Source organism: Ailuropoda melanoleuca, chromosome 15, assembly GCF_002007445.2.
Source record: "Ailuropoda melanoleuca isolate Jingjing chromosome 15, ASM200744v2, whole genome shotgun sequence".
In the NCBI taxonomy this organism is placed as follows: domain Eukaryota; kingdom Metazoa; phylum Chordata; class Mammalia; order Carnivora; family Ursidae; genus Ailuropoda; species Ailuropoda melanoleuca.
Genome location: NC_048232.1, coordinates 79,384,052 through 79,407,710, shown reverse-complemented (window position 1 = coordinate 79,407,710; position 23,659 = coordinate 79,384,052). Strand labels below are relative to the sequence as shown.

At 45.2% G+C, this 23,659-nt stretch overlaps 1 protein-coding gene across 9 annotated transcripts in view; it reads left to right on the top strand.

The window, feature by feature from the left end:
• RBFOX2 (RNA binding fox-1 homolog 2) overlaps window positions 1-22,085 on the top strand; it is a 205,785-nt gene extending 183,700 nt beyond the window's left edge. For 4 of the 9 annotated variants that reach the window (XM_034644167.1, XM_034644166.1, XM_034644172.1 and 1 more), the window contains 7 exons: window positions 443-496; window positions 614-706; window positions 1,795-1,939; window positions 5,670-5,709; window positions 14,507-14,595; window positions 14,932-15,004; window positions 16,539-22,085. In XM_034644167.1, the coding sequence (XP_034500058.1) occupies window positions 443-496; window positions 614-706; window positions 1,795-1,939; window positions 5,670-5,709; window positions 14,507-14,595; window positions 14,932-15,004; window positions 16,539-16,583 (539 nt within the window). In that variant the 3' untranslated portion in view covers window positions 16,584-22,085. Of the gene's footprint in view, window positions 1-442; window positions 497-613; window positions 707-1,794; window positions 1,940-5,669; window positions 5,710-8,651; window positions 8,695-14,506; window positions 14,596-14,931; window positions 15,005-16,538 lie in introns of those variants that run through there. The other 5 variants (XM_034644174.1, XM_034644169.1, XM_034644168.1 and 2 more) reach the window with 4 other exon arrangements.
• Window positions 22,086-23,659: the final 1,574 nt, after the last annotated feature.

Here is a 23,659-nt window from a genome sequence, read left to right as displayed (position 1 = left end):
AGTGTATAAGAAAAGGCATCACAGTGTGGTGAGAATGACATATTCTGCCTTTCTCCTTTTTCTAAAAATAAAGAATACATTCTAAGCAGTTCTGTACCAAAGCCCAAGATTTATTTGTATTTCTTATATTTCTCTGCCCTTCTCTCATTCCGTCTCTGTCTTCCTACTTCCCTCCCAGTGTTTCTCTCCCTCCAGTTTGCGCCTATACTTGCGCCCCCCCACCCCAGCTCCTCATTGTCCCTTCACTGTGCTAGTCCTGCTTAAAGATGCTCAGCTGTGGAAATGTCCTCCCCCTCTTGTATAAGCCCCAGGCTGGTATCTACAGAGAAGATGGTGGTGGGTGGATTCGAAGCATGGGGATATCTGGAGCCAGTTTGCACATGCCCTGTTTCTGTGTTCCTCACAGAGTCCTAAATGCTCACTGTCCTCTCTTCCGTTTCAGGTTGGAAATTAAGCCCCGTAGTTGGAGCTGTATATGGCCCTGAGTTATATGCAGGTAGTATTTCGTTAATCTTTCCATTTGTGCGAGTTAGCTATAACAACATCTGTTGTTTTTCAATTTACTATTCCTTTGTAATCTTTTTGCATTTTTTAATTTTTTTAATGCAATCAGCATCCAGCTTTCAAGCAGACGTGTCCCTAGGCAATGATGCAGCAGTGCCCCTATCAGGAAGAGGGGGTATTAACACTTACATTCCTTTAATCAGTAAGTAGCCTATGTTGGCCTGGCATGGATTTTGACTGTTGTGAGTAAACAGTGATGTGTGCTAGTCTTTTTTTTCTTCCTCAATTTAATATATAACTGAAGAGGCCTTCGAGAGAGAGTTAATAAATGCTGTCACAGTACCCCATCCTGCTTAACCTGTGTTAGAATCTTTCTGACCAGATATTAAGATTGCCACGAAGCATAAATAGTTGGAAAAGGTTGAGGGGGGTGAGGACGTTTGTAGAACATTTTAGTCTGCACTTGATATTAAAGAAAACCAAAGAAATGGGTACTTGTGGAATATATTATGTTCTCTGCAAGTCATCTTTGGGCCCTCTAGTAGACTGTCATTTAGCAGCACAATATTAATGATTATTCTCCACTCTGTTGAGAGCTCTGAAGTCATTCTGACCTGAGCCATTTTGCTCCAGCAAAAGGTATAATTAAAAAGAGTTCGGCGAACATGGAATAAATGTTTCTGTGTGCTTTCCAAAGGATAGCACATTTAAAATAGACCTTTAGAAACTGCCTGCCTCTCTAAAGGCCACAAGATTACAGGGGAGAAGTCATTTCCCTCTCCCCTTACATTTCTGGATTGAAACATTCTAGATAGAAGAATAAAGTGGACTAATGAAATGTCTAAAGATTATTGTGTGCCTTGGAGGTTGGCACCATGTACAAACACAAAAGACTATTCTTATGAAGAATAATTATTATTTGCGCATAATAACATGTGAAAACAAGATTAATAATTGGCCGGTTAAAGAGTTTATATCAATCCATGTAAAGTGCCCGCAGAAATAAAAAGTCTCATCTCTTATTACAGCAGTAGTTCTCAGAGTTTCTTGACCTGTTTCTCACCGGCTTGCATTGTAAATGCCAGAATTGAGAAGGAGCAGAGTAAACTCACTCATGATGGGTGATAAACGCGGAGCGTGCATCATTAACTTTGCATATTGGGTCTCTCCATTTCTTTCTCAGAAAAGATGGGGTACATATCTTTCAGCCTTTCCTGGAATTGGTTCAAAGCAAATTGGGATTGTACCCCCTGCTATTGAATGCAAGTTGACATTCCTGTCATATTTTGGGTCTCCCTTTAGTTCCTGGCTTCCCTTACCCGACTGCAGCCACCACGGCGGCCGCTTTCAGAGGAGCCCATCTGAGGGGCAGAGGGCGGACGGTATACGGTGCGGTCCGAGCGGTACCTCCAACAGCCATTCCCGCCTATCCAGGGTAAGCATGAGATTCCAAAACAAGCAGCTGGGCAGAAAAGAATACCATGGCCCTCTCACAACTTCTGGGACGTTGCCGTGCCACATCATAGAGATTCTCTGAATATTTGTAAATTAATGGATTAGATGGCAAGAACCAAAATATACCATCATCAGAATGTAACAAAATACCGATTCATTATATAAATCTTCATTTTGGCCACCTTAAGCCCTCGCGGTAATGGCTTAAGACAGCAGCCAGAACTGTCTTGTGTTTACTAGCAGTGTGTTGGCATGGAGTTCACTCAGCATCGCACGAATATGGATTAACACTACTGCAGAGAACCAAAATAGGAGCTCAAGACTGTAGTCCAAGACTGCATCTGCTGTGCTCACCCCCTGATCACCACCCCTGTTGGGGCTGAGGCTACCACATCGCCCTCCCTTTTGGTGTCACTGCCTGGGTGGTGAGCAGCAGAGCTAGCTACCCACAATGGATTTGCTTTCTTTGTAGGAAACGGATTAAAAGAGGTTAATTCAAAGATGAACCAAGTCCAATTGAATCCAGGGAGAAAGGGAGAAGTAGGAAGAATTAAACTACAGTTGGCTTCTGAATGATGGTAAAACAACTAATGTAGCTGAGCATCCTTCACCCTTTGATTTTTGTATGGAGGGTGTCTCATGCAGTGGACTGATTCCATAGCAACAAATAAATCCTTTGCTATTGAATGGGGGAGGAGGAGTGAAGATGGCAGGTTTTGTTTTTAGTTGTTTCTCAGTGTCAGCCTAAAATGTATATTTTTATGAAGAGTGGACTTCGATAAGCTAGTTGTACCAAGGACTTTCTTTCTTCAAAGAGGTGACGTTTGTGTTCTTCATCTTTTCTCTGCCTATGACAGGTTTTTGTCCATACTCTTTCTGAGGAATGAACGTAGTGGCAGAGGAGCCTGTTCACTGCTACTTAGTTAAAACACAAAGGGAAAGAGCCTCCCTTGTAGGTCCTTTTCTGACAGCAAAATTGGCTTTGAGGTATACTAACTTAGCGTTCATTCATAGACCAAATGGACATGCCATTAGGGGTCCTCCGTTGCACAGAATTAAAGCATTTTTATTAGACAAGTTTGCATGTTGAAATGAACAGGCTCCAGAACCTGCTGGAAGGGAACTGCTTTAGAAATAAACTTTTGTTTGCAGTTTATAGATGTTTAAATCCCATGCATTCCATCATCTCCATCTTCTGCCATTACTTGCTTTTAATTTTATTCTTTCCTCTCTCAACTTGACCTTTGACCTTCAACCTCTGACATCTCTTTAAAGAAGTGAATAAAGATGCAGTACTATTTCATCAAGAAATACTCAAGTAAAATATAATAACAAACCTTTTGGAAGTTCTGCACACCAGGAAAATTGTTCATGAAGCGCCTTCCATTTCAGTCCAAGAGAGTTTATCGTCATGCTTGCAAAGCAGTACCACTCACCAGAAACATGGGACTTCTTTATTTTGTAATCTTCCTGAGTTACTTTATAAAAACGGTTGGATTTGTTCCTATTCAATGTAGCTCATTGCAGTATATTGGCCAAACTTGAGAACCCATTCTCTGCCAAGTCTGTCAGGATTGTGTTAACTCAAAGATATTTTATCTCTATGTCTAACCATACCAATCTCTTTGCATTACATTGAACACTGATTTCCCATGTTTTCTTTTTTATTAACTAAACCACCGGTTTACATGGAAGATGGCAAGGAATAAGTCCAGTATTATATGGGGAATGGCCTAAAATTGCTTTTCAGCTTAGTAAACTAATTTCATCATTAATCATTATGTTCTAGCCTCCTTGTGGCATTTGATACAGGGAATATTAGAATTCTTCTAGAATTTAGGTGAATATTCCCAGTGAGTGATGCAACTTAGGGTAAACTTCATTCGTGTTTTTAATGCCACCACTCTTTTCTGTAAGAAGAGATGTTTGTAATCTTTGCCTGTATCCCCTCCTGAAATAGTTGAAGGTTAATTAATCACCACTTGGCTTCAGTGCTTTCCATTCTGTCAGCCTTCTCATTATGAACAAGTGTCTTTTTTTATTAAAATATAGTTGAGAGGCAGATTACTTCCTAATATCAAGCTTTAACTGCAATTGGAAACTATGAAAATGGATAGAACGTAGTAGCGAAATGAACGTCACAGATGGGTTCATTCTGCCTGTTATGTAATACAGAGGCACAGCATATTTGGGGCTTTGCAAAGTGTGACCATACTAGCCTGTAAACCCAACAAAATATCATTGTAAATAGAATTGAGAAACTTTCCAGCTACCTGCAAAAAATAAATTATTTCATAATCAAATTAAAAATATGATTTAAAGGCCTCACTTACTGGTTTATTTATTACAGCAGAGAAGATAGTGCTGAAAACTTCCAGCTTGCTTAGTTGAATAAACAATAAACAAATCTTCTCATTTAAAAAATCCAAATGTTGATTTAACAAATGTGAAGAAGAAAGTCTTATCTAAGATATCTCTACTGCTGTTCCATGTCCTTTGGCCCCAAAATAATGTTTTGGGGAAAGTCTGTATGCACAAAAATACCTCAAAAGGTTTGAAATCTGATTATAAAAGTTTAGTGTTGCCCAGGATTTAAAAAAACAAAAAATTGATACAAATTCATTTTTCTAAACAGGAAAATAAACCCTTCTATTCCTAATCAGCTACTTTCTCAGTTGTATCCTTTCAGATAAAACAGGATGATCCTTGGTCATGCCCAGAACATCAGTTATCAGTTCTATTTTTCAGAGTTCCATGAATATGTTTATGGTCAAAAAAGAACCCTTAAAATCTTCCAGTTCCTCCTTCCCGCTCTGGATTATATTGTTACTATCTGGGATCCCCACTGCACCTTTCAATTCTTGGACCTTGGACCAATCACCTTAACCTTTAGCTCATTATCTCTGCTTGTGAAAGCAATGCATTGTGGGTATTTTTGGTTGTGTTTTTTTTTTAATTACATTTCTCTGTTTACTTTGGTCAGAATTGATTGACTTGTTTTTCTGAGGTGTTGCATTGGTTCTTAAAATGCTGAATAATAATACTTTGCATGCTTGTGTGATCAGCCAAATCTTATCGCATGTCTAATGTGCAGGGTAAAAAAGCAGGTGATGTATGGATATCAGGAAAAAAATGTACATACTTCTAGGAAACTGAAAACAAAATACTAAACATAATTTTGAAACATGCTCTGCATACAGGTCCTGCCCTGATGGAATTCTTTGGGTTCATTTCTTTCACATTAGATCCCTCTCTCCATGCCTCTCCCCACCCCATAGACACACAATCATTTTTAAACTCTTTAAAGAAAGATTTCCTCCTAGGGCAAGCTTTTAAAACAAAATGAAACAAACAAACAAAAAAACTCCGGGTATGAAAACTTGGTGTTTCTCATCCAGCAGATTTCCGATAGTTCTATTAGGCCCTCTGGGAATACTTTTTATTGTTGTAATTTTCCTGTAATGACCAAGTATCCAGGTGTCCATTCCAGTTTTGCGCTCCTCCCCCTCCTCGCATGTCCTGGAGCTGTATAACGTGCGTGTGCACTTGCACGGTCCTCTCACTGACGCGCTGCGGCCCCCAGCCCCGGTTATGTATTCATACATCACCTGCCTGTGTAGAGCGCATGTGCATGCTGCCGTCCTCAATAACCGGAATGTGTTTCTGTTCTTTTGTTTTTTTGTTTTTGTTTTTGTGTGGATTTTCTGCAGTGTGGTTTACCAGGACGGATTTTACGGTGCTGACCTCTATGTAAGTACACACACCGGGGCCTTCTTGACCCCATTCCCTGACAAGCCAGCCTTTTTTTTCTGTTTCTTTGGTTTGGTTTGGTTTTTGTTTTGTTTTGTTTTGGTTTGGTTTTTTTACATATAATTTGTTTAATTTTTATTTTCTTTTTCCTTGTGGATATATATATATATATATTTATATATTTAAGAATGCAAGCATGCTTCTCTGCCACTGCGCTTGCCCCGGGTGCAAAAACTAAGCCTTTGGGTTTCCTGATCATTGCTAGAGTCAGTCTACTGGACATATTCTTTTCCCTTCCCTCTACCCACAGATGTTCTGTGTATCAGTGATTTATTTGCGAGATGATCAGCAGGTTTAAAGTCTTTTATTACTGTCGTGTCATGTGCATACATAAATAATAGGATAGTTATATTAGCTTAAACCCACTCTCTCTCTTTTCTGCTTTCCTTCTCATTTCATATCCCTCTTTAGATCATTGGAGCTTTGATTTATGTAGATGGCAGTAAGCTTTCTGAACTATATGTTTTCCTATTTTATATACTTTGAGAGAGCATTACCCTGTGAAAGGGGAGGAAGGAGCTGATGCCAATTGAAGAGTGGGAATAAAGAGAGGAAACCAAACGCTCAGTGCTTCCGGCCTTGCTTTATCAAAAAGGTCCACAACTGGTTGGGTCTCTTTTCTTAAGAGCCATCTAGAGGGAAATGAGTGGCATAATTAGCAACCTAGACTCTTCTTAGACAAATGTTTGATTATCATATAGGATTTGTTGCTTCTACCAGCCATGTTAACATCATTATTAGTATTATTGAAACGGTCTTGTTATATCGTGATTGGTTTGTCACATATTATTTAAAATGTGGACAAAGTGATCTAACTGACAATCCAAAAGTTTTGGAGCTTTGAAATCTTTTATTAAGACCCCTCCAGGTGATCTGTTTCTGAATGCAAGCTTAGTGTAACCACCCAAATCATTAAGAAACAATTTCTTAAGAAAAACTTGTCAGCATGAAATTTTTCCTTGGGCATAGGTTAGAATTGTCCAGAAATGCTTTCTCCTCCCTTACCTCCCCAAATCAATAAGGGAATACCTTTGCAGTGAACTGTTTCCACAGATTTCTGCCAGAGATTCTCTGGCAACCAGAAAACTTTAATGTACTTTCAAAATGTAGAGGTTCTGTGTGTTGCAGGTAGTAGAGATAGGATAAAGCAGTCCTCTGGGATATTGTAGGTGACTGGACACACCTGTCCTATTTAGAATAGACCTTCAATGTTTGCCTTTAGTCTAGCAAATGCTTAAAGGAATCTTAGCCGTGAATTGGTCCAACCCTCTCACTTTGTTATATACATTTCTTAGATTGTGACTTACCCAGATTACATCAGTTATTTATATAGCCAAGCACAAAACTCAATGCATATCTCATTATTTCTCTCAGGTCTTTAATTAAAATCCACATCTTTCCTCAGATGGTTTTCAAGAAGTAATGAAAGGTACCTTTTTTTTCCTGTGCTCACAGTGAAACTTGAGGATTGGGGAAATATTCCTACTTTCATACCAAATGACACTTCCCTAAATATATATATTTGCATATGATCGTAGCATGTACATTCTCCCATATACATTAGTATCCATATTCTCATGAAACTCATCTTTATGTTATTTAAATTGTTTTCCTGAAATCTGATCTATTAGAGCATGCTTTTCCACTGGAATTCTTAAGTCAAAGGTGTTTCTCTCTCTCTCTCTCTCTAATGTCCTTTTTATTTGGGGATTTTTTTTAAGTATGGCTTACTTCTACCGTATTAAGATTTGCCTATTTCCACCTTGTTTAAGTGAACCAACCAAACATTTGCTTATAGTTCTCTCATTTCCTTAGTTCACGATATATGATTTTATTAAGAGAGAGATGATTTTTCTGTACTTACGGAGAAAATACTCTTGGGAAAAAATTATTTTAATCTACTAACTGGATCACCTTATGAAGCTAAAGAGAAATAATTTAGCGACCTTGCTGAAATACTTGTTTGACCAGTGGTGCTTTCTTAGAAAGAATTAATCATAATGTTATTATCATTTCTTAGTTCCTATTTTAAAGCAGTCACTTGGAGGGAAAAGTTAGTCACCAGTGCTGCAGTAATAATCTGGCCCGCTAAGGACAAACAGGACTGTTTAATGAGGCAGCCGTTGAGTGAAGGCTCATGTAACTACAGCTTGGAGAACTTTCTATTCCCACTTCCAGATGTGAGGGAGCAAGGGATGCTTCTTTTAAACACACACACACACACACACACACACACAAAACCCCTCTGTGTTTCCTTGAGTTTGTTCTGCTTCTCTGTGTACATTTTCCTGCCTGTGGAAGTCTGTCCACATACACTGAGTCCTTGTTTCCTCAGAAATACAGATGAGCAGTAGAACGAGTGGAGGGTTTATCCACTCCACGACGTGCACTGAACGAGAGCTTGAAGAAACGTCATGAGGGAAAAGAGTTTACGCTGCCCATTTTGTCTTAAGTTATACTAATTAAATTAGTGGAGTTTTTTTTTTTTTTTTTAGTCTCTTTCCCTGTTCTGTTATTAGTCCGTAATCCCTGCTAGCCATTTGCTTCCTTTCTGTTTCTTTTGTGGCACTTTCCTCTCTGGAGAACTGATCTAGCAGTTGTGCCCGCAGTGTGGGAAGAGACCCCAGTGAGAAGCCTTGAGTGTAGCAGATAGATCGTGTGTCCTCCCCGCCCCTCTTTTTCTTGACCAGTAGAAAGGGCGTGGTTTACCCTAATTCACTGTTTAAAGGGATAACAAACTGCTCCTAATTCTTATCCTATGAAAAGCATGCTTGCATCCAAAGGAAAGAAAAGGCTGGTGGGCCCCTTGGCGGGCTTTTTGTATGATTGTTTTCCTTCCACAGCTGTGTTTTTTGAACTGCTCTTCCTGTGTTCTGTTATAGAATAGTCTTACAGGAACCAATCATTAGCGCTAAAATACCTCAGGTAGGAGTGCCAGTGTGACCTGCCAATCAATCAGATTGTGGATTGCAGTGAAAAAATTGAATTATACTAACCATTCCAGCTCCACGTTAGAGAGGGGAACAGAGGCTTTTTTGGACAACCGAGACTTGTGAGCGTGTGATCTAAGCCCTGCTTCCTCAGCAGCACACGGTCAAGTTCTATGCGTGATGGCACGTCCTCCAAAATGAAGTGCTCCTGTCCCATTGCCGCTGTCCACGCTGGGCGCGCGCTACGCACTGTCCTATCACTGCCGCCTCTTTTAGTTTGTCAATCACATTTACCCATGGTGTTCAGACTGGGCTTTTAGACTTGGAGGTCTTAGCAGGTGGGGACATTTTCTCTCCACTGGGAAAGAAATGAGGAAAGGGAGGAAGTCGAGTCCATGCGGACAGGATTCCTGAATCCCCGATTGGGCCCCACAGTGAGACCATAGTATTGATCGGACCGTGCTGTTACCTAAGTTTGAAGTTGCCTAAAAATCTAGACCCACCGGTTCTCTAAAACTTGAAACACGTATTCCCCTTGCCCTCTTTGCCTTTCTCCTTAAAACGAGGTCAGTGAGTTCATTTGGATAATAATACACTGTTAGGTTTGCCCATAGCTGGATGCTTGGGGAGGGAGAACGGCAGACAGCCTGTCACAGTTCAGCTGGTTTCTTTTTGTGCCTACCCAGCGAGATTTGGGAAATGAACTAATTTGGGGAGATGTGAAATAGTGGAGTGTTTGAGAGGTTTGAGTCATTAAAGATCATCTCTCATCTACCATTGAAGTCATAAGTGGAAGATTACAAATTGATCATGACAGTTCTTCTCTTCACTCCAGTTTTAAGTAGTAATAAAATAAAATTTAAATACCTCTCTTAAAGACCTTTTCATATCTACTTTTCAAAGTAGATCTCTGTCAAAAACAGTAACAATATTCTCATTATTCCAAGTGTTTGTATTCACGTCTGTGTTAACTCCCATTTAATCATGGGTGCCGTATTGCCACAGGAAAATGGTCTCCTAAGAGCCCCTCCTGCAGGGTCGGTCTAGAGCCTAGAGCCGTTGCTCTCAGCTGGAGTGGGGAGGCGGCGAGAGAAGGGAAGAGTTAGAACCGTGGAGATGCCCAGAGGCACAACATTCAAGCCAAGCTCCTTGGGCTAGATCTTTGCTCCCTGTAGGGATTTGAAGCACCACACCTGCCTTTCTCTCCACCCACCCACCCCCACTCCCCTCGCTCTATAAATCTGTACACCACATGCAGGGAGCAAGCTCTCACTTTGTCTGCTGGTCTTGAAATACACGCTTTTCTCCTCAGTGTCACGTAACATCACTGTCTTCCAGGTAGAAAGAAGGTGTCTTGACATCACATGCTCACCAAAGTCCTGTTTTAATGTAAATTTGAAACAAAAATATAATAAAATTAATGGCTAGGTTAAAATCAAGACAAGGGTAATATCTACCCCTGTGAGATCATGCTAATAGATAATGCAGATGAAGGTCAGATACGGGAGAGGTGGATATGTAGAACCCTTCCATTTTGTTCTGGTTAAAACAGAACTGTTTTAGAAAAGTCCCGTGGTCAGTGTGGCAACATTATAAAATTAATTAAATGATAAAATCGATTCAGAGTGGAGTAGAGAATCCCTAGCAGGTGTTGATGGATCCTGGAGAGCTGAGACTTGAGCAACAAAAGGATATTAAAGGTAACCGTGCTTTCCTGGGAAAGAACTGGAAGTTGAAGGCAGGGATGTGTCATGGATATGTGAAAAGACAGACCGTTTAGGCCCAGGAACTACGTCCGAAGAACCCTGAGCCAGAATGGACGGGTGCTGCCTGCGGGCTGGCGCCCAAGCGCATGCTGCGGGTCAGGACCGAACCACACTAGCAGGGTTAGGAAGGGTGCCTAGGGGAGTGGTGGAGTGTTGGGAACACTCCGGAGGCATTCACAGTGAATTACAGAGGAATAAGAAAAGAATCCTTTTAAAGGGGCACGTGTGTATTTGGACCAGGCTCAGCCATGGCTAAATGAATCCAGCCATCAGGGTTCCAAAGAGCAGTCCGTGTGTGCCCTCCTACACTAGGGTGTGCTGTGGCCATGCTAATCCCCATTTTTTGTTTTATTTCAAATCACACACAGATAGAGTCTGCAAACTGCGTCAGATCCAACAGGTCTGATTGTGTGTAAATACATATGTCCTTTTCAATTTTGATTCTTAATGGTTGCTTCAGTTTTGCATCAGTGCATGGTTAAAAGCAAGACACATCAGCTATTTCATGACTTCATATCTCCAAATGAATTATTTCTCCTCTTTTTTTTTTGTTTGTTTGTTTGTGCAGTCAGCTGAAGACATGTTAACATCTCACTCTAAATCTCTCAGTGGAGTCTCTGTTCCCTTCTCTGATATAACAGATGGGTTACTGCTTGTTATAATTATTAACATTGTGGTGTGGGCCAGGGCGAGGGTGGGCGACCTTGACTCTTTCTCTGGGCTGGGGCGGGCCAGTCGTTAGGGTCTGGAATGTTAACTCAAGTGGTGACTGACTGTTTCCGTAATAGCAGGTTGTTGTGGCTGCACGCTCTAGTAATTGAGGCTGTGTACTTCACCGAGCTTGTGGTAGAGCCTAGGGCAAACCGCTGTCCCAAGAGAATGCTGGGATAGATAGAGTTAGCCAATACGAGTCTGAACGTGGTGATTTTGCTGGTTGTTCTAGCTCCAGATGTTGGCATGCTTAGTTTTTAATGTGATTAATAAATGTGGCGCCATCCCCCCCCACGCCTGAACCCCGTCTCTCCTACTCCCTTCCCCACCCTGGTTCTTTTTGAAAAACTTAAGAAACAGTAATGAAAACCTTGGTGTTTCAAACTGCACTTTGTTCTCATGTTCTAGAAAAGATTTCAGACTTGCTAGTAGAGGTGAAAGTTGAGAAAACAATTTCTTGGCCTGGAAGTTTGATGCACTCCGAAACCGGAGTAGAAATAAATACATCTGAATTTTCTTTGTCTTACAGTGTTTGATATATTTTGTTTAAAGCAGCAGCAGAAATGCTTTGGTAAGACCATCTGAGAGAAGTAGATCCATGATATACAATTTTAACTTCTCTAATTTGGGAATAGTCACCAATGAACGACCAGATTAGTTTATTAGAATATTATCTGTCCCTCCTAAACATAGCCCCCCTTAAAGGACCTCTCTGCAGCATCACTGCAAAGTAATTAGGAGAGTGGTCATGTTGAAATATTACCAGCTTAAAAAAGAAACATTAATACAGTTTTTCTTAATGCTAATATTCTTCTCAAGCCTTTTGTTGGCAATAAAATATTTGTTTTCCTGAATTTAAATAGCAAAGAACCTCATCAAATTCAAACTCCAAAGTCTGAGTTCCTTTATATTAGAAGGAAACCACTGCAGCTAGAGTCTCCCCGTCTCCTTCTGGTTTGGAAGGAAGCTTCTTTCCCACAGCCTGATCCATTTTGAATTGTGGTTAATAACATTACCCCCAAAACCATTGCAGTTCTGATGGCTTCTTACAGGCTGAGGAAGGTGAGGGGAAGTGGTTCTATCACTAACCTCATTCAGAACCTCTTTTTCCAGAATTAGTGCAGCACTTGCTCAAAGCTATGATTTGATAGAATCCCCAGTATCTCTGACTTTACTGAGACTTTCTGAGAGTCAGGTCAGGACTTTTGAGCCTCCGAATCCCTTAATGACAATGTATAGTCTGCCCTATGGCAGAGAACTTCAGTTTTTAAAATGTTTTGCTCAGGAAAACATAAATTGGGCTTTAACTGCTTTTATTACCTTGACTTATTAAATTTTTAAAGATTATTTTGGTGTTTGAAGGAATGCTAAGGAGACAAACCACATACTGCTTGTTGACCACATTATCCTTGTTTACAAGGAACTTTTATTAAAATCAGCCCTGTTGTAAACTTCACACTGGCAAACTTCAATCCTGAACTTCATGGAATCACCTGTAGTTAAAAATTGAGCCTTTAAAGGTTCATTTAAAGCTTAAAATTCAACTATAAAGATTAGCTTGTTGCTTTAACAAATGTTTTTCCTGCTTTATGTCCTCCTTAGAAGTTGAAAAAAAGGAATAAGGTAAAGAGAGCCTTCAGCTGATGTCTAATGTGTACACGTGTAGGTAGATGGAGTTACAGACATGGACACGGCGGGGCGTGTGATGCAGCCTGCGGTGCGTAGCTTTGCCCGGACCAGCCTGGCCTGCCCGTTCCTGCAGACCTGGCTGGATGTCAGAGCGGACGTGTTGATCACACGCGGCCCCGAGGGTGCTTCCTGCCGTGTTTCTATCCTCTACCATTTCATTGTCAGGCTTGAGTAATATTAATTAGAATCTTCTGATTTATATGGATATCTGTGGAAGAATTTGTAATTGAGAAAGAAAGGTTTACTTTGCCGAGCGATTCACTGGAAGAACTCAGAGGAGTGGTGCGTGGCGGCTGAGGTGCGGTCAGGGATGCTTGCAGGGCCCATTTGAAGCTGCTCCGGACGGCTTCACGCAGCACACGTTAGAGAGCAGGGGTAAACGTTCCTCCATAACGCGTGTGTTCACTTGGAGAAAGCCTAAATGAAACGGTGTCTAAGTGCACCAGCTAAACGTATTTCTATCTGATAGGGAGAAGTTGGTCATAAAAATTCACATGTGAATTGGGTTTAGGTGAAATAGATGAATTCTAGAAGAGTAAAGAAGAGAAAAACACAGGGCTCGCCACTTTTAAAATAGCCTGTCTCACGTGGCACTTCTTTTGTGATTATCTTTGAAATACTTAATGGGGGTACATATGATTCACCCTGACAGTGAAAGGATATTTAGTTCCCCTAAACTGAAGGGAAGAAACAGGACATGGCAGTCTAAAAGTCTCCAGGACTGAGAGGATATTGGGCCCATTGGCAGAAGAGCTCCAGAGCCTGCTATGAGACTGGAGTGTAAGAATCTCCGAATCTTTTGGGAGAGGAGAATAAATGCAGTTAAATGCCCGGGGCGTGGAGGGAGGGCTTCCTCACCTAGGTGAGTCCCACTGCAGGGTCCTCGGCCGTTTGTAACGGGATTTGTCTGAGTCTGAAACGTTGATCAGAGCTGGCAGGTTTTTTCTGTGAAGGGCCAGGTGGTAAATATTTGCGGCTCTGGAAGCCAGACGGTCTTTTCACACCTGCTTCCAAAAGCAGGTAGCAAGCTGCGTCAGCCCACAGATTGATGTTTGCCAACCCCTGATCTGCACTGGGTTTTCCTTCTAAACCTTGCCTGGTTATCGTAGCCTGTTGGCAAATGTGCGAGGCCTGTGGAGCACAGCTCCGTAGAGGACCTTCCAATTACACACCGGCCGTAGTCTCCGCAGTGAGTCCGTCCGAGAATCTGAAGTTAACACACACAAATTTAGTATGTTCTAGGTTCTGTCATTTGCATTCCCTGTCAAGTAAAGTTCTCCTGACTCCCTGCACATATTTGCCCTGTTGGAAGTCCCAGCCACGACTGTGAAGTACGACAGATCTGAAATCATCTCTTCCTTTCTTAAATCTGAGAATAGGTCCTAGAAAAGAGCTAGCTCACTTTTGTTACCATCCCAAATTGGAAAGCACATCCGGGCACCGGGTGGAGCTTCATTCTCTGCCAGAGAAACGATGACATGCAGACCGAGGCAGTTTGAAACATTCTCCTCCCACGTGTGTGTCTGTGTTTGTGTCTGTCCCCGTGTCATTGTGCGCGTACGTCTGCGTGTGGGTGGGCGTGTGTTCGTCTGGCCCTGGGGGGAGAGGGATCTGTAAAGTCAGTTCTCTTCTCTCCTGTAGGGCGGATACGCAGCCTACAGATACGCCCAGCCCGCGACTGCAACTGCGGCCACAGCCGCCGCCGCCGCAGCCGCTGCCTACAGCGACGGGTACGTGCGCCCGCCTCCCTCCCGTCCCCACTGCTGGGATGGCCCTGCGCAGGATTTCTGCGGGCGGGGGCTGCGGCGCCCTGCTTGCGTACTCTCCTCGTCCCTTTCTGGCTTTGACCCCACTCTCCCTCTTCCTCATCCCCGACTCCTTTCTTTCCCGTTGTATAGCGGTTCTTGAGAGTTTCTCAGAGTTACTGCATTTGGGAGGAGAAGGAGAAAGTGCCCCAATAACATTCCAAGACCGAGTGACCCCTAAGTGTGTAGCACAGTAAACCCTCTCGTCCTCGTAGAGCACAGCCTTGGCTTGATCTCCCTGATCGTATTTCTTCTTTGCAGCTATGGCAGGGTGTACACGGCCGACCCCTACCATGCCCTTGCCCCTGCCGCTAGCTATGGAGTGGGCGCTGTGGTGAGTATTGTGTGTACCCTTTTTTTCCTTAACCACTTGACTCCTTTTAACTGACCTACAGATTCCAAAAGATCTAGAGAGGTAATAAATTCAGCCCTTCTTCCATTGCCGAAGTCCAGAAGCCGCAGAGGACCGTCTGGAAGGTTCACATCACCTTCTTTGTCTGTGTGTTGTAGTGCGAGCTGCTTGTCCTGGTGAAGGGCAGGGAGGAATGAGTAGTGACAGTCTGCCCTGAGTAACAGCATCACACGGGAGAGGAAGAAGGGAACAGGTTGACGTTTTGTATTGGCTCAGCTGTTGGATGCATGCCGGTGGCTTGGTTTAATTGATAGGTGTTAGGGAAGATGTAGGGGCATGAGACTCTCCAGCTTTCACAGTAAGCTTTTCAAAAAATGGACATTAGTTTCAGATGCAGACACCAAAGGCTGTCCGTGCCATTCCTGAGCCTTCTGACATTAGTGCTGGAAGTCACCAAGTGAATGCCTTACAGTCATTTTTTTATCATTAACATTTGTGGCAAAGTAGGGTATTTTCCTGGAAGTGTAGGAAAGGTCCATAGAGCTCATCTAGAATAACTCCCCACCCCCACCCCCAGGCCCCTCCAACCACACCAGAATCCTCGCGGCAGTCTTTTTGTGTCGGCCTGGACACCTCCGGGCCGCAGCAGAGATGGGCTGTTCTGCAGCAGCAACCCCCATGTTCTCAGCCGGGCAGCAGCCTGGGAATGTGGACGGAGGCGTTTGACGGGGAGGCGGAGTGGTAACTGCAGTGTCAGACTTAGGGGAGTGTGAGCGTGCCCGTCATTTCTCACACTCAGTTTCTGCTGATTCGAAGATTTGTGGGAGGAAGTAACAGGGTCCTAAGGGAACGTAGGTGTGGAATGGAAGTAGAGACAGACAAGATGGACAGTGGCGGAAGTTCGTGAGATTTTATGTGCCAAAAAGCTACAAGTCCTATCCCGATAAAGGAACAAAGCCCAGTTAAAACTCCAGAGAGATAGATAGAAATAAACTCAGCCATGTCCACAGGCAGCCTCATTGGCACATGTTCTAGATGATAGAGGAGCTAGACTTGATGGGTCGGAAGGTTGACTCCGGCTTGAATCCTGCGGTGCTTGACAGCCGGTGGTCAGAGGGGCCTCTTCCCCACGGACAGGTGACGTGGACGAAGGTAAAGTCAGCTAGCTGCTTCAGCTCACCATCTTGGTGATGGGATCAAGGTAAACAAACTCTCGTGCTTTTAAACGTCAGACTGTTTGCAGACCTGGTTTTAAGCTGTGTTGAGCTTCCCTTCTGTGCTAATTGATGTAAAGAATGAAACGAAGCGTTGTCATACTCTCTTCCTGATATTCTCCAGAAGCGTCTTAGAGGCAGAAGTCAGCTTCCTGACTTCACTGTACTAGCTGGCTTCTTACCGTGGCTTTACAGCTTCGAAAGACGCTGTTTTCCCACATCCCTTTTCAGGACCTTTTCCTCCATTTTCAGTGCTTCTCTCATCAACCTTTTAATTATTTTTATGTCTTTAATTACTGCAGGCGAGTTTATACCGAGGTGGCTACAGCCGATTTGCCCCCTACTGAAGTGACGTGAGACCCTGCAAATGGGACAGCCCCCCAGTTCATGAGGCCTGGCTATTGCAATATTTACTAGTAGAGGAACTCTATAGCAAGATGAAGAGGAAAAACAAACAAACAAACAAACAAACACAAAAAAAGAGAGAATACTTTTTTATACCTCACTATGTTCTTTGAATATGTATTTTTCCTTTACATTTCTGCCTTTAATTCTTTTGTTCCAAAGATTGTGCATTTTTTTCTTTTTTTTTTTTAACTGTGGTAAAAAAAAAAAAAATAATGCATTTCCATGTCTGTATGTCCGTGCTTAGCTTATTCTGTCAATCACGGAAGAGGCAGTTAATGAGGAAGGGGAGACCGTAGGAGCTGATGAATGCATGTGATCAGAAATCAGCAGACAGAGCTACCAAAGTGTATCCGGTGCTGAGTGGCTGGGGGAACAAGCAGAAGTGGAGATCTTTCTGCAGCAGGGTATTCTTCTAGTCTTCTGAGTTTCTGGTCTTCGGCAGGCAATTCTGATTGGCGATGGCTGGAATCCACAAGCTGATAGATGACAGGAGTTTGTGCGTGCAACACAGGAGGATTAAAAAAACACTTTCCTCTCCTCTTCCCTCCTGTCTTCTCCATTCTTCTTACAATCATCTTACCTGCACAGCCTGAGACAGTTGGCATCGTTTTTGGAATTATAGTATTAATATTTCCAAAATGCTCTCAGACTGTGGATAATAAACACCTCATTAGGTAACCGATCTCAGAATGAACTCTGGAGTGAGACAAAGATCATTCTTTTCTTTCCTGAGATCCTAGCATTCCTGCTGGGGTTCTTCCCCTTTCTCTGAACCACAGCTTAGCTCATCTGTCCTTCTATGAACTCCTTGTTCCCAAGTCCTCAAGAGTCAGGAATTTAGGACCGAGGGACAGGAGAATAAATAGCCAGCGACCAGATTTCCCGGCGTGAGGGTTAGAAGTATGAAGTGTTGGGAGCCAGTGAAAAGGGTAAAGAAGAGAAAAGGGATATCGGGTGATGTCTGGCAGGGCTCTGATAGTCCTTTGCTTTCTCTTGCATCAGGAGGTCAGTACAAGGTATGAAACCTATGAAGAGTGTTGGCAAAAGATAAAGCACCAAGTCCCGGGGCGGCTGTCCCTGGAAGTTTGCGGTGATCGTGGCATGTACGGGCAGGCAAAGGCACTTTGTACTGACCAGCTCCAAAGCCATAGGAATTTCCATCTTCCGGAGCATTCTGTGAGCCACTTCTCTGTCCATGGTCTTGAGTTCTGCGTGGCCGCTCCGCCCGGCTTCTCATTATCCTCCAAAGACACCCAGCCGAGCATTTGGCCACCTGGCATACGTGAACACTACAGGACATAAAATCCAGAGCCCCTGAGGTTCCTCCCCTCCTCTAGTGGAAGGAGGGTATGTGACCTGGCAACGATCTCACCTGTTGCCAGAAAGAGTCGTGTGGTGACCACAGCAGTGAGACACTGCTATGGCTCCCAGCTTTGATTTTATACATACTGACAAGGTAGGGGAGAAGGTGTTTCTCTTCTAGCTATTAGCTGTTAATGGTAAAGGCAGGGGTCCTGCAGCATTTCCAAAATGAAGGCATTAGAAAACAGAAAAGCACAGTCTGTTTGGCTCCCTGGTCTATTCACATTGGTACTAGGGTGACCTCTCACCCAAGGGATAGCTGCTAAAGGGAGTAATTCAGAGACATGGAGCTTCCGGTTTGTTATGGGTTTGTTTTCCGTTTGTTTTGTTGTTTTGTTTTTTGGTTTTTTTTTTTTTTACTCTTGCCTCCACACATGTTCTTGACTGATAACTGATTCATGTCCCTGAATTAAAATGACTGACATATGACAGCATCAAGCATTCTTTGTAAGCAGAGTGATCTATCCGGGAGGGACTGGCCTGTTGTGTAAAATACCTGTCCTCTCCCCCTGTGGAACCCCCTCTCTCCTGATGACCAGGGGAGAGGCTGTCCCTGAAACGAGGGGAGACATCAAGGAAGCTAGAGGCCTCGATGCAATGTTATGATTCCGGGGAGGAGTACATGGAATAGGGGACACCAAACTGCCCAGGGCCATTGGCCATTTTTAAGGGTTCCCCTCCCCAAGCCAAAGTTTGGTTCGTTGCTGTTAAGACAATTTTTGTTCTATGTATATAAATATTTTAGTTAGAGGAAGGGGTATGGGATGTGGGGCTTTCACAGTTCTAGGGAATAGGGGCAGGGAGGAATTTTTTTCTTTTCTTTTGCTTTTGTTTTGAGGGAGAGCTTTTACTCACTAAAGAAACAAATTTCATGTCATGTTCAAATAGGGGCCATTCATAGAAACGGCAAGCCACTGCTCAGTGGAGACAAGGCCAAATTTTAAATGGTTGTGTCTGTCGCAGGGGAGGAGAATAGGGGAATGAGTTCAGTAATTTTCTCTTCTTTTTTCCAAGAAAGAGACAAGGATGGTGGGAAGGTAGAGAAGGCAGCCCTCGCTGCCCTTTTAGAAGAGGCAGAAGCTCCAGCCTGGGCTACCTTCACTGCATTTCAGTTCAGCTGGTCTGGCTGAGGCCTCCGTAGGCGAGCTCTGTGCATCCTGCTGCGTTTCCAGGGGTGGTTGTAATACGGCTTCCTCCAGCTCCCTTTTCTGAGGAAGGCTGAGCAGCCTTCCGCTGTCGCTCAAGGGCCTCTGCTCCTCGGCGTCAGCACTGAGATGGGAGCTCTTGTGAGCACCCAGATGAGATCGTAGCGGCCTCCCCATCACCTTGTGAACTCTGAGACTCCATACAGCCAAGTTCCTCAGAGCACAGTGCTTGTCCGCTCCCGGCTCTGGTTCCCACTGGACTAGGAAACAGAGTCGGGAGAGAGTTTGGCATCTGTGGGTTCATTGGAGGATGCTGGTTGATGATCCCAAAAAACACCGACGCTGAGTCATGGCACGTGAATGATTCCGACAGCTTTACTGTAGCTCATGACGTGGGCTCCTGTACTTAGCGTCTTACTTCTAGAAGCCGGGCTCCTTTAAAGAGACTGCTAGTGAAAACCTTTATCTCCTAACCCTCTTTCAGCCCAGAGAGCTGCCCTTAGGTCTTTTCGGAATCCCTTGTGTTCTGTGGTTCAGCGCCCGGGAACCCGGAACCCGGCTCAGCCGTTGTGACTCATCGTTTCTAAGGCTCTCAGGTTTTCCCGAACTTCCCATCACCACCATCCTCCGACAGCCACAGGTGGGATTGAGCCAATGTTAGTTTTCCTTGAAAAAAGAATGGGACTGGGGCTCACCTCTTAGTTTAAGGGGAGCTATGGGGATGATTCAATAGAAGCCAGTGGTAGCAGCTTTTCCTCAAAAGTCTGACTCCTCAGGGGCTGAACTGCTCTTACTTTAGCTTACCGTTCCTAGCGACGGAGCGGACACATAGGTGGCATCACCCGCATCACCAGGCGCTTAGCTTCCAGGTGGGAGGGAGGTGTAAACTTGGGGTGGAAGCCACCCCGAGCATCTGCCAGAAGGGCTTCATAACCCCGTTTCCCTCGGACAGGAGGACAGGGCCAAGCCGGGGCCCCTCTGGAAGGCGCGCCAGCCAGGCGCGGGGAGGGAGACTGCTCGCGCCCCCCTCTCACCAAGTCCAGCCTTCTCTGCTGCTCACAACCTCTAGCACAGTAACATCTGCAGAATTGCAGACCCCCCCCCAGCCCCGGTGATAGGAAGAAAGGGACTTTGGGGGGTGGGGAAGGGGTAGTGGTGTTTTAAAAAGCAGAAGTTACCTGTTTGCACTGTTTTAAGATAGGAAAAAAGGCTAGTGGGCAAGGTGAACACCAGACGTAAATTTGTGTGTTTTTATTTTGTCATGCTCTTGAAAATGTCTGACCATTTGTAGTACACACCAGTGAGACTTGATTCTGTTACGTAAAACGCTAATTTTTTTTCTCTTTTTGGTAATGTTACTGTCCAAAAGCCTCTTCCCTCCATTTCCCTTTTCCTGTGCACTTCCTCCATACTTGCTTTACTGAACAACCAGGCAATAGCCATCCAAGAGCTAGAGCATGAAGCAGGGCCCTTTCCAAGTAGGCTCTGGGTGTCCTAAGCCAGTGCGTGCCCTCTGGTTTCGTGAGTGCGGGGGAGTCCCTGGCTCCTGTCTCTAACCTAAGGCTTATAGACCAGACTACGGCAAGTTCTCCCGTTCCTGAATCAGATGCACTAGGAATGAGGAGCCGAGGGCGGAGGGGATGCCTCAAGTTCCCCACGTTGGCTGTAGTCGCTGTTCTTACCACGTTACCGGAACTGTAGCCAGTTACAGTTTACTCAGGAAAACGGTAGATCAATTCAGCCATGGTAGTGCTGGTTGGCAGGGATTGGTAACCGAGAGAACGGCTCATCAGCCAAAACTCAAACCTTGCCTTTAAGGAGACTGCCAGCCGGGGGCCCGAGCCACTCGCTGGCAGTCACACTCGGCCGGTGTGGCGAGGGCGCGGCCACACTGGCGAGCAAAAAGGGAACGTCAATTCTCTTTCCTCTCCCCGCCCCCTGCCCCCGGTTACCAATGCCAGCTTCCCAGGGGGTACATGCGTTTTTGACTTTTTAAAAAATGACTTTTGGTTTGGTTTTTCTGGGGACTGCTAAGTGCTTTAAGCAACGTCTGTACCCCATCGAGACTCCCAGCTTAGGCATTTTCTTGTATTTTTCTGTTCACAGTATTTCCGTGTGTGCGTGCTTGTTTTGGCAGCTCGTTTTGGCTGTATTATATATCGAGTGATGAATTGATCTTTTTTTCCCTAAGGGATATGAATTGGTTTTTTTTTTCCCTTGTGTTTTAATTCTGCTTGTGAATAGCTGGAGCAAACCTGGGGCTTGACACACGTAAGCTAGGGCTGCAAAGTGCCGACAGGGCCGGTGGAGTTGACTTGTCCCTGACAGGCTGACCTACCTGCGTCTCTGAGCTTTTCAGTCCAAATCTTTGCAAGGCTAAAAACGCCACAGAACCTCGCCTCTTCTCCCCACTCCCCATGGCAGGGACGGGACCATCCCAACATGCGACATGCAGCTTCTCCGGCCCCCTCCCATTGCCATGGCAAAACAGGTACCTTTGGGGCATGGGGGCATCCCATGGGATGCTTGTATAATTGACCACCTCGCCTTCTCTCCCCACCCCCAGAGTCCCTTCCTAGGACACCCGAGCTGCTTGCCCAGGGTCCTGTTTCCCTGAGAACTCCAGAGAAGCACCCCAGGGCTTTGTGACAGTCTCTAACTCCCTCCCCTTCTCGTTAAGAACCATATTGTATAGTAGCTTTCAGACCATACAGTATTCATCGGGTCACTCCTATTACCAAGTAGCTGGAATTGTGAAGGTCGGAGTAGTTGGAGTTTTAGCTTTGATTCCTGATTTGTTTGTATTACTATCCCTGTGTATAAATTATTGACCATGTTGCTGGCTTTTATAAACTCTAAGCGAAGGAGGAGCACTGCCTCTGCCTTTGCAAATGGTAATGAAGCACTGTTTTTAAATAAAAGAGAGAAACACCATCCTTTGGCCTGTGTGTGTGTTGATGGCGCGATCCCTGGTGCCTCCCTTCTGAGGCTCAAAAGCTACACCTTGGATTTGACTTCTAAAGATAGAGGAAGGAGGAGGCAAAGCGCAACACTTCTTAAATGGAGGGCACTCAGGGTCGTTCTGAGCTGGGGGGTAGATGAGGCCAGAGGCTGGCACCGTGTGAGAGCCTGTCTGGATTCGTCCAGGCTTGGCAGAAGCTGGTTTTGTGCTTCTGTTGCTGACCTCCTTTCAGCCTTCGCGCTCTCCTGGCCTCCTAGCCTCCCCCCTCCCCATCCAGCCACTTGACCTTCCTGCCTCGCTGCCCCTGTCACTGGTGACCCCCTGGCTCCTGGCCGCCCAGGCTTTGTGCTCCTAACTGTGGGGTCCTCATGGCCCTTCTCCTATTCAGGCCTTCTCACCTACCCCCCTGCACTGGTTTCCCTGCCAGTGACCACCCTTCCGCCCACCCCTCAAGCTCCAGAATTCTCCAGAAGTCTTCAGTGCCTTTCGCTGGGCTCTCAGGTCACCTGGCTTTCCACTTCATGGAGGAGCTGGAGGTCGTCACTGCCCAGGGGATGCCTGAAAGAATGCTACTAATTCCAGACACCACCTGATTTCCTGCCCCTTCCTTCTCCCCTCTCCTGTGCTACTCAAGAGACAGTCTTCACCCCGTGAGCTGACCCCACCTGTGCTCGCACCCCATCCTTCCAGGGACCTTGCTGTGTTGCACCCTCCTGCAGGGTCAACCTTTCACTTCCTACGTGTCAGTCCCTCCAGCATTTAAACGTGCTTACACCTTTAACACATTTTAAAAACAACGCCCCAAGATCCCAGGTCCTCTCCAACACGAATAAGTCTCTGCCCGCTGACTCCATTGACTTGCTCTTCACCCCACTGCAGTCTGCTGGCTTCTCCCGCTAGGACCCTGCAGCCACCCCTTCTGGCGGACAGCAGGTGGATGTCCTTCCCTGGCCCTTACCTGATGGCCCGCTGTTCTCTGACCCTTCATGTGCTTCACCAAGAGGGGCGAGGTCTCCTCTGCTGCCCCCGGGCCAGCCAGTGCGTCCTGCCTCCTCTCCTTAGCTGCTGTCCCCCGTATGTCTGTACAGACCGCCCCCTGCTCAGCTCCAGGGCCCCAGCCCGGCCTGGGCACCTGGATCTCCAAACCGCCGAGTTCACCGTGCTCCGGCCAGTGCCCCGCACATGTGAGCAGTCTGCAGGTACCTGTTAAGTTCCTTTTTTCAAAGTTCTGCATGAAGTGAGACACAGTTTCCCCCCGCCTTCCTGTATGTCGTCACCCTGGGGGACAGCCGCACTTGCAGAGTGCAGTTGAGAGCCGTCCACACTATCTGCTCCATCTTCCTCCTCCCGGGTCTCCCGTGGCCCCCCTTCTTGCTGAGTATGTCACAGGAGCAGCGCCCTGACTGCTCTTCTCCCAGCCCATGGCTCGAGGCGTGTCTGCAGCAAGTGCCCATGAGGAACGAGGGGGCCCCCAGGACGGAGAGCAAGCTGGGACGGAGGGGTCCCTCAGCATCCATCAGCTACAGCACAGACCCACAGTGTCCAT